This window comes from Monodelphis domestica, chromosome 6 (genome assembly GCF_027887165.1).
Source record: "Monodelphis domestica isolate mMonDom1 chromosome 6, mMonDom1.pri, whole genome shotgun sequence".
NCBI lineage: Eukaryota > Metazoa > Chordata > Mammalia > Didelphimorphia > Didelphidae > Monodelphis > Monodelphis domestica.
This window is the reverse complement of record NC_077232.1, coordinates 19761921-19772788: the sequence shown is the minus strand read 5'-3', so window position 1 is coordinate 19772788 and position 10868 is coordinate 19761921. Positions and strand designations below refer to the sequence as shown.

At 49.1% G+C, this 10868-nt stretch overlaps 1 protein-coding gene and 1 long non-coding RNA gene across 2 annotated transcripts; one reads left to right on the top strand and one right to left on the bottom strand.

The window, feature by feature from the left end:
- Positions 1-246: 246 nt before the first annotated feature.
- On the bottom strand, positions 247-5911 carry YPEL4 (yippee like 4). Its single transcript, XM_007497484.3, has 5 exons — positions 5388-5911; positions 2209-2533; positions 1962-2005; positions 1469-1577; positions 247-1250 (listed from the first exon to the last, which is right to left on the bottom strand). The coding sequence occupies exons 2-5, from the start codon at positions 2347-2349 to the stop codon at positions 1161-1163; spliced, it is 384 nt and encodes a 127-aa protein (XP_007497546.1). The 5' UTR covers positions 2350-2533; positions 5388-5911; the 3' UTR covers positions 247-1160.
- Positions 5912-6134: 223 nt separating this feature from the next.
- LOC130454978 (uncharacterized) lies at positions 6135-8749 on the top strand. The gene is made up of 2 exons (XR_008912724.1): positions 6135-7281; positions 7931-8749. It is a non-coding gene; the product is annotated as an uncharacterized LOC130454978 (long non-coding RNA).
- The last annotated feature ends 2119 nt before the right edge of the window (positions 8750-10868 follow it).

Sequence of the window (10868 nt, the reverse complement as noted above, 5' to 3'; positions counted from 1 at the left end):
AGGATCAACTGGAATCAAGGAGGATTCTCATCAGATCCCAGTCGGGCGTACCTAGGTGCAGAAAGTCACAAATCCCTCCGGCCAGTAAAGGCCCAAGAGGAGTCCCCTATTGGCAGAGGAGCTCTTCTGCCCCCTGCTGGAGATGAGGGGTAATGACTGCTCATAAGCGCTTGCCCCTCTAGACAAGGAGCCTGCCTCTGACCGGGAGGCTACACAGTGGAAGAGAGGGCAGACCAGGGCACTCAGTTGCTTTTTCCCATTTTTATTAAAAATAGACTCAAACACTTTTTAATACAAAAGTTTCGTGCGCTGGTGGCAGCCACAGGAAAGTCCGGCCTGTGGCACTGATTTCCCACCTCGTTCCCAGTTGCCTGAGTCCCAGGAAGCAATGGCTGGAGCCTTAGTGGCCCCAAGGACCGAAGCCCCCTGGTGACAAAGCCAGCTAGGGAGGGAAGTCACGGGGCAGCCTCCCCTACCCAACCCAATGGCAAAGATTATATATGCAAAAGTGCCTCATTAGTGCCAAGGTAAACTAACAAGTGCCAAGTGAAATGGAAATCCCAGTGATCCTTCTGCCTCTTCCAAGGACTTGGGATTGAGGTCTTCTCTGCCTCCAGGGAGGCCTCCCTGCTTCAATCACATTCGGAAGCCTTTAGCTCCCAGAGCCGGAGGACAGACTTCCTCCAGCCACTGAGGCCATCTCCTACAACTTGCCTAGTGGCCAGACTCTGCATTGCCTCAGTGGCAGAGTTCTTTGCCCAAGTATAAGGAGGATGTGCCATATCTGTTCCCCTACCTCCTGGAAGGAGGGGTTCTACCCTGCCAGTTCCCAACTTCTAAACACCCCAAGGACAGAAGGATATGAATTCTGTGACTCTGGAGCCAGAACCGTCACCCCAATTTTTCTACCTCCCCATTGCCATCCATTACTCCTGTCCCTTGAGCATCCCCCCAGGATACCCCAGACCAGCCCAGACCCCAGTTCCAAAGGGGAACTCTGTATGGATATGGTGGGGTGGAGGGGCTAGACAGAGCCAGGTTTTCCCCAGGGGGCCGGGGCGGGACAGTACTGGTGCTAGGATGGACAGCATGTTGAGGCCAGGGGCAAGGTACGGGGGCAGGGTGTGGGGCATGCGGACGGGGCATCCTGCCTGAGCCCCTCAGTCCCAGCCGTTGTCCTTCACCATGTGCGACATTTCAATGATGTACTTCCCCTCCTTGTACTTCTGGCTTGTCTCAAAAGCTTGCTCCTGGTAGAGTAGGAAGGAGTGAATGGAGGAAGATCCAGCCTTCCCTCCGTGCCCCAGTAACACCACATCGCCCCTTCCCTGCACCTCCAGCCCTGTGGCAGCAGGCACTTCCTGGACTACCCAGGACAATGGGTGGGAGGGCAATGGGAGCCCTGGCCAGTCTGGACGAGATGGATGGCTCACCTCAGGGAGAAGGTGTCCTGTTCCAGAATACTCACATATTTCCAGCCCAGGGTGGTTTTGCAGCTCTCACAGAAGATGTCAGCCACAGAGTGGAGGCCAGTGAGCAGGAGGCGCTGTTCAGCTGGCCCACAACCCACGTTGACCCTGTCTCAGGAAACAGGAGGGTCCAGCACAGCCACACAGAGGGGGTCTGTTACTCAGGTCAGCCCCTTGACCAACCCAACAGGGATTTTCTCTAGAGGGATCTAGCCCCAGAAATCCAGAAATTCCTGCCTTTGAATCCCACCCCCGTTGATCCCTGGGGCCTACTTTCTCCAGTGATGCATCTTTAGCACCTCAGCCCTCCCCAGGGGCTAGGGTCCTAGGAGGACCACAGGCCAGGCTATGAGGGTACAAAGAGGGACTTTTGTCCCACAGCTAAATTAGGGAGTTGCGACACCTGTTTGCTTCCCTCTGATTGCTAGGGAGGACTTGACCGGAAGCCCCTTGTTCCACAGGGAATAAAAGCAAGGAAAGAGGGAGACTCACACAGAGTTAAACAGGTAGGCCCGGCCATGGCTCCCCTGGAAGGACTGTGGAGACACAGGATAGAGAATGACCACCGGGGACCCAATGGCCCCACCACCTGTTCCCCCTCAGAACCACAAATGAGAGAGGAATATTGATCAGGGCTGTTTGGCTCACTCCCGGTGATGTTTATATAGGTGGGGTCCTGGCTGGGGAAAAGCTCCTTTCCTGTAGGGGAGGAGAGAAATTTGGGTACTGCTCAGCGTACCTTGGAGATGAGTTCGTCATGCTTGGCCAGGTGTGCCCGGCAGTGAACACAGCTATATGTCCGATGACACCGAGGCAGGTAGCTGCGGAAGGTCTTGGTGGGGAGGCAGGCAGGGCCTGGGCCAGGCTCGCAACTGGGCATGACGGGCTGGAGGGCAATGCCCTGCCGAGCTGGGGGGGCTGGCGCCGTGCAGCCCCCACACAGACGATCGCAGGTGAAGCAGCGAAGCAGGTTGGCTAGAGCCGTGTTTCAGGACAGGAGAAATGTGGGGGGGCTGCCCAACCAGGGCCCCCCCAGACGAGAACCAGATAGAAATGGAGATCACCTGGGAAGAAGGGAAGGAGTGCCTAAGGAGAGCAGAGGCAGTTAAGAACCTCTCCCTTTGGCACTGGTTTCCTGGCTACCATTTGTCCTCTCCTGCTGTCTCTCCTGCCTCCAGGAAAGTTTTTCCCCATCCCCTTGACTCTAATTCTGCTCTGGCAAGCCCAGCAGCAGTTTCCCAGTCTCCTGACATGAGTAAGAGGGTCAGTCAGTATTTGGGGTGGGGATAGGGAGGGGAACAGTAGCCTCCGTTATTTTCCCCTGATCTTTCTACAAGAAGATGAAGGATGTCTAGGAGCTCTATCATTTGCAAGTGGCTTCTTGGCTGTCCATTCATTTGTTTGCTCTAGATTATTGCTGTGTCCAGGAGCAGACTTGGGCCTTTTTAAAAGTTGGGATACTTCCATTTCTTTCTCAGTTCCCATCCTCCCCTCTTAAAATCACAATATTCCCCACAACCAACCAACACCATTTCTGTGTGAGGGTAGAGAGGATGCCAAGCCCGGGAGAGGAGTGAATGTGTGTGTGTGTGTGTGTGTGTGTGTGTGTGTGTGCACGTGCAGACAAATGCAAACACACAGCTTTCCTCCTTTTCTACGGTTTCATATTTTTAAGCCCTTCTTTCACCACTAGGAGGAACTTTGAAGCTCACTGGCTCATTGGTAACAAGGCTTAATACCTCTGGGGATTCAGCACAGCTAGCAGTCCCCTTGCCTAGCCCTGCATCCTTGGTGAAGGAGGTTAAGGCATGCCTTGTGATTTCTCTTTCTGAAGCATTTGATTCCAAATACTATTCTTCTTGTCTCAACTGGCTGATATCCATCAAGAACCCAGAAATCGGAAAAGATTTTCTTTCCCCTTCTCTGTTGGGGAGCACCTCTTCCCTGTCCTCACCCCACTCTCACACATACACTCATGGGTGGAGCTCATGCACAGAAAGCTGGGGAGGGTCAATAAAGCCTTCCATAAGAAGTTGCTGGATACAGGTCTCCTGTCCTAGGAAGGGTTGTTTGATAGAGGACAGCTGAAGTTTTGTACAAAGGAGAGGGTCTCATCTTTTTAAAAGTTGTGAAGCTGGACCACTTCCATCTAAAGTCCTCCTTCCATGGCTCATCTCAGTCTGGAGGGCATCCTGGAGCCTCCATGGCCATGTCACCAGAGTACAAGCTTTGGCAGGTCCTACCAAATTGGAAAGGCTTTGAGGATGTCCCCAGTGAGAGACTTGTGACTCTTTGTCGTGTCAATGTTCAAGAAGCACATGATCAAACTGACCACAGGAGAATGGTATTTTTGGCCACAGAGACTCTTATTAAAGACCAGCTACTAGATTGCAGAGGGGTCTCAAAGTACACTGGTAGATGGAATACCAACAAAATGACAGCTCTCCGAAGCACTGAAACAGGGACAAGCAAATGGCATTGTGGGAAAGGGAAGAAGTAAACTATTAGGATGAAGAAGTGGTTTAATGAGGAATTCTGAAGATGAAAACTGGCTTCCACTGAAACTCCAGCTCCACATTGGTGAATAATAGAAAATAGAGCAAAATATGTTCTTCAGCTGTTCTCATCAGTAGACAAACTGTGCTATGGTGTCTCTGGTCCCTTCTGGGCCCATTTCAGAAGGCCAGTCTAGGAGGTACAAGTTGCTTGGAGGGATACAGGTAGGTCTTTGATATAGAGAAAAGGCTCCATGCCTCAGATGAAGCCAAAGCAGAAGAGGATTCCCTTTACCTGGGAAAAGCACCTCCCACCCATCTCTAGCACCAAATACCACCTCCTCCTTCAATTACCTCCTAACGATTTCTATTTTCCCTACAAGGAGCCAGACTTTCCAACTGGCTCCATTTGAGGCTCTTCTCTCACTATATGTGATCCAGGTAGGCACATCCTCTGTTGTATTCAGGGTGACATTGTACTCCATAAAAGTAAAATTGGCCTTAGCCTTCAGTCCCTTTTATTTGATGGCCCTTCAGCTTATCCTTCATCTCCTTGATTTCCTCCCTCCTGCCAAGTGTTTTCCTGATCTAGAAGATCCCAAACCCGCAAGGGGCTAAGTGGCCGGGACCTTCTCCTAGAGTCAGTCCTTTCGCTACCCCCGCCCCCAAGCAAGGTGGAGACAACGCTAAACATCAGAGGATAATGGAAAAAGTGACAAGAATAGGGATGGAGAGGCTGCATCTATTCCCCCTCTCAAATAACAGCTAGGAAGCAGGTTGGAAACAACAACAAGAGAGCAAGCCAAGCGGTGGGAAGAGGATTTTCTGCCCTAATATGAGATGGGGCTGGACTGGAGGAGGTGGGGAGAAAGGGAGGGAGGGGAGCAGAGAAGAAACCCAACCACCCCGGTAGCCTTACAGAAGCGCTCTAGGACCAGATGCTAATCCCGTGCCTTATTGGAAAAAAAAGAAAGAAAGAAAAAGCGGGGGGCGGGGGGGGGGTACAGAGCGCACAATGGAGCCTCTCGTCAGCCTAGAGGTATCAGCGACCCCCCCCGCCCCCCACCGCTCGGAGTGCTGTCCACTGGCTCTGGGAGGCCGGGGGCTGGAGGGGGTTTCCTCCCCAGCTGGCCAACAATCTCGGCCGCCGAACAATAAACGTCGCCGATCACCCCAGCAGTCGAAGTTGGGGAGGGGGGCGCCAGGGGAAGCTGCGGAGCTGGACAGGGCTTGCGAGATGCCCTACGCGGAGGAGAGGGAAGCAGCGGAGGAGAATGAAGGGGCGCGGGAGGGAGGCAGGGAGGGAGAGCAGCGGGAGGACAAAGGGCGGCTGGATGAATAATGCATTGGCCGAGAAGATCAAAGCGCCGCAGAGCAGGACATTTGCAAAGAAACAAAAATCGGGTTGGAGCTGCCCCCTCACCTTGAGCTCTGCTCCCGAGATCTCCGTGTGCCTATGAGTCTCTCACTCTTCTCTCTTCCTCTGAAAAATGTTTTTGTTTTTTTTTTTCCGCCTTCGATCAGGAAGGGGATGTGGGTCCCCAAGGGCCTGGGCCCGGGGCACGCCGGTGGGGGGCCGGATCGGGAGCGCTGGGGGCCGGGGATGGGGGCGGGGGTCTCTCCTGCTCAGGCTCTGTCTGTGGGTGAATGTGGCTGTGTGTTGTGAAGCTGCCTCATAACACTGTGAGTCATCCAGCCCCCAGCCCCCCCCCCTCCCACGTCAGAGCAGGGCTGGGAGACACAGGGGGCGGGCCGGGAGGGAGGCAGGGAGGGGGCAGAGACTGTGGGACCGATGCGGGGAGTGCAGCAAGGGTGGCAGGGGATCAAAAGGGCTAACTGGCTGGTCCCTGGGAGCATCATGGCGAGGAAGGGCGCCGCTGGGGATTGGGGAGACAGAAGATGAGGCTCGTGGAGAAGGCGAAGGCTGGATACAAGCAGGCAGGGCGACTGAGGAAGACAAAAGCGAAAAGGAGAGGAGAGAAAGGTGGAAGGGGCGGGCGGGGAGGGAGGGGGGGGGATGCAGAGAGCCAGGCCTGCACCCTCCCAATGATCAATTCCCACAGTTCAGTCCCGACACCAAGTCCTGACGCAGGGCGAAAGCTGGGCGGACTCCTGGGCTAGGAACAGCGAATGGAGCCCCAGGCTGGCTAACAAACACCTCCAGACCGCCGACGGCAGCCGGGTGACGCTACTCATCTACTACCCCTTCCCCTAGGAGTCGCCAGTAAAAAAAACAAACAAACAAAAACAAACAAACAAACAAACAGCCGAACTCTTTTCACTGAGGACCGGTCTGAGGCGGAACGTCGCAACCACTCGGACCCTTCCTCTGCCCACGCACAGGTGCCAACTCTTAGAAGGAGGACCGATGGCCCAAATTCTTTTGAGCCCCCAATTTTAACCTTGATCGAGCATTTCGACCTGAATCAGATGACCTAATGTATGGAAAGCGTCTTGCCAACTTGAAAGTTCTATTTATAAAATAACAAGAGTTAACGTTGCGAGTAACCTCGGCTTATAAATGGAGCCTCCAGCCAGCCGGATAACTCCCTGATAGTATACTTATAGAATTATATACATCTATTTCAAGATACATCACCCTGCATTTAAAAATCATAAATATGTGTCAGTGGACTGCTCAGATGTCTATGAACATATAGAGAAGTTTCCGGGGTTATATAGAAAACACCTACCAAGATATTACTCACCTTCACATATTTGTATTTTCAAGACAGACTAGCCTCCTTCGCTGCCCTCACAACTCGGTATTCTACCTCCTTTCTTCGAGGCCTTGGCAATAAGCAGCCCCACTTTGCCTGGAATCTTGCTCCTGCCTCATTTCATCTCCTGGGGGCCCCCAGTTTCCTTCAGGCTCAGCTCAGGGGCCACCTTCTCCAGGAAAACGAGTTCTCATCCGCTGGTCGTTAGGGAGCCCTTCTTCCTTCCCAACTGCAACATTTGCAATTACCTGTTTATAGGCACCCAGGTAGAATGTAAGCTCTAGGAGGGCAGGTCGAGGTTTCGTGGTGGAACACCGTAGGGGCTCCATAAAGCTTGTTGGATTGGAGCTTTAGGGTGTATCCAGGGAACAACGACCCCTCACTCATCCCGGAACCTGCCTAGCATCAAGAGATTTCTCCCTAGGGGCCCTCCAATGCATTTCACTCAATAGAGCAAGTGGGAGAGGGAAGTCAGCAGCCAAGACTGTCCCTGCCCTCCCTGAGAAGTTCCGTGCTGAAACCTTGTCCTAAGAGGAGAATTCTGGGAGTTGCTTTCCTTTTCCTTCCTCCCACCTGCTAATACAGAAGGATTTTCAGGTGGGTGAGGTTTAGAAGTACCAGGAAGCTGCCTCCCCAACAGTAATCAAACAAACAATAAACAAAAACCTGATGGTTTGAAGTCTCCCTTAAAGAAGAACTAAGCTAAATTCAATTCTGAGAACAAGAAGGGAAGGCCCTGTGGTTTAAGTAGATCAAAAGCTGGCCTTGGAACTTAGACTTGCATTCAAATCTCCCAAAGACACATACTAACTGCCTGATTATGGGCAATTTACTTAATTTCTCTGGGTGTTTCAGACATCTTCTAAAGTGGGGCTAGGGAATGTGTTTTAAATATATATCTATATCTATCTATCTATCTATCTATATATATATATATATATATATATATATATATATATATATATATTTAAACCCTTACCTTCCATCTTAGAATCAATACTAGGTATTGGTTCTAAGGCAGAAGAGTGGTAAGAGCTAGGCAATGGGGGGAGGGGGGGAAGTGACTTGCCCAGAGAGTCACACAGCTGAGAAATGTCTGAGGTCAAATTTGAACCCAGGACCTCCAGTCTCTAGGCCATCCAGCTGCTTCCATGTTTTAAATATTTCAATAACTATTTCATTATAAGTAGTCACCTCTGTAATTCTATGTGTCTTATCTTATGAATTCAAAATCCTTATTCCACAGGCTTCAACAGATTTCCAAAGGCTTGATCCAAGACACACACAAAAAGGCTAAAACCCCCTATTCTAAGACTATTATAAATGACTGACCGGCATTGCTGGGGGATTTTCTTCATCTTAAATCTAAGCAGAGCAAGGTCCAGCCCCTATTCCCTATCCAAAAAAGCTAGCAGGAGGTAGCTTAATGTGAAAGCTTAATAGTAAAAGAAGCAGCTTAAGAAGGTGATGGGAACTACTGTCTAGGTAGGCAGAAGAGGGGCAAGAAGCTCACAAAGACTGGAGAAGGAAGGACCTCTGGGAACTCTCATGGAATGCGAAGTGGAAGAAGAAGTCAGAAGATTTCAAATTGGAGGATGAAGCCATCAAAGGGGCTGAGGTGGTGGTTTTCTTCCCATTGGACTGAGAAGCTGGAGCCAGACTCAGTCAAATTGATTGAGCCCAACATAGGGGAAAGGAGTAGGGGCTTAATTAGTTGGAAGGAGACAGTGAAAAGGGAAGGTGTTTCAGAGAAAAGAATGACAAGAGTTTGGGAAGAGATTGGAAGCGAAAAGAAGGAAATAAAAATGTTTATTAGGGTCTCTTTCAGTGCTCAAGCAGCAGAACGAGGAGAAGTTAAGAAGAATAATTCTAAAGCATATATAAAAGTTTCATTTTTGGTTTCTCTAGAAATACTATTTCTAAAACCCTTTCTAAGCTTTTCCCTTTAGGAAAGAGGGCATTACAAAATCTAGTAACTTTCCTTAGGAAATGGGTTAAAGATGACCAAATTAGGCAATCAAATTTAACTCATCTGGATAAGATTAAAGCTTTTCCCAACCTTGAAGCTACTGGCTCTAGTACCCATCCAAAGGGGAAACCCTTCTTTATTAAAAGGGAGGCACCCTCTCCTATTTAATTTAGATTCTCTGGGAAGAGCTTCACTGATTCCCTGAAAATAGTGGTCCAGGAGGATTGGGATAGTAAATTTACTCCTGTTCAAATACATTAGTTACCTTCCAACCACCCTCTAAAGTAGCCAATATTACATTTTTTACCCTCATTTGATAGGTGAAGGAACAGAGCCTAAGGGACAAGGTTAGACACCTGGTAAGTTGTGAGGAATTATATTGAGAGTCTTGGGATGTTAGAATAGTATTATTATCAGATGTTGGACCTCAATCCCATTGCTCTTTTCACTATACCATAAGGATGACTTTTCCCCTCATAGTCTCTCTGCTTCCAGTTTCTTCTCTCACCAAATCCATCCTATAAATTCATACTCTCTAAACACAGACCTGCTCACATCACCCTCCTACTCAGAAATCAATGGCTGTCGATGGCCTCTAAGACAAAAGAACAACTCCTCAGACAGGTATTTAAAGCCCTCTAAGATCTGGCTCCCACCTACCTTTCCAGACTTATTTATAGAAGCCTGCCTCATTGGCTTTCTGTTCCAAACAAGGTTGGTAGCAATTTCCTGTATGCAATATATTATTCCATATCTCCGACTCTTCCCCTAACTGGTTTCCTTTTGTTTCCCTTCTGACTCATAGCCTCCCTTGCTTCCTTCAGCTCTGGTGCCTTCACTGATTTCCCGAGTCATGACATTCTCTCCTTGAGATTTTTTTTATAACTTTGAATAGCATTTGGATTTACTTACTCGTGTGTACCTTCTATCCCCACAGTAAGTAGAATGAAAGCTTCCAGAGGGCAAGCATTGTTTCAGCTTTGCCTTTACCTATCCAAGGCCTCCCATAGTACTTGGTCCATAACAGGTACTGAGCAAATTGAATTTGATTATAGAGGTGAAACTCTATGACCAGAATCAAGAGTTTTCCACCCAGTTTTAGTGAGATACCAAAGAAAAGATGCTATAGGGGGCAGTTCAGTAGATAAAAAGCTAAGCCTGGAGATAGGAGGTCCTGGGTTCAAATCTGAACTCGAACACTTTCTATATGTGTGACTCTGGGCAAGACCCTTACCCCCCACTGCCTGACTGACCCTTATGGCTTTTCTGCCTTAGAACTAATACATGGTATTGCTTCTAAGACAGAAGGTAAGGGTTAAAAAAAAAAAGAAAAGGGGGGCAGCTGGGTGGCTCAGTGGATTGAGAGCCAGCCCTAGAGATGGGAGGTCCAAGGTTCAAATCTGGCCTCAGACACTTCCCAGCTGGGTGACCCTGGACAAGTCACTTGACCCCCATTGCCTAGCCCTTACCACTCTTCTGCCTTGGAGCCAATACACAGTATTGACTCCAAGAGGGAAGGGAAGGGTTTAAAAAAAAAAGAAAAGAAAAGATGTTATAGTTATGTATGATGAGAGCTAGAATAAACTTTGAGATGACCCAAGGCGAGAGTTTTTAATCTTTTTTTTTATTTCACAGGCTCCTTGGGCAGTCTGGTGAACCCTATAGACTCCTCAGATAGAAAAAAAAAATTAAACCCTGGCTCTCTAACCATTATACAGCCTGGCCACCTCTGGAGAATGTTTTGAAATGTAGAAAAGATACAAAATTACAAAAGAAACCAAATATATTGAAATAAAGATATGTGTGTGTGTTTAAAGTTCATGGCTCCAGGTTAACAACTTTCTTTCTAAGGGCCTGAGAGATCATTTTGCAGAGAGGATAAACTGAGGCTCAGAAAGGGAAAATTGTCTCCTCCAAGATCATACAGGTAACATGGGAGCTGGGAATTCCCACAGTCTATCTTGTGCCTCCCTTCAGATAACTGGAAAAAATTTGATTAAAAGGAGGGAGAATACCAGTCAGTGATGAAAGAGGTATGGGATGTGGTTACTGAGGCAGAAGAGATGATCAAAGGGAAGACCTGAGAGAGAACAAAGACAATGCCTGCCCGGACTGTTCATGGAGAACAATCATGAGGAATGCACTATATACATACATGGATATATGTGTATGTACAGATGCATGAATTAACTGTCAGCCCCAGGGGAAAAGCTGG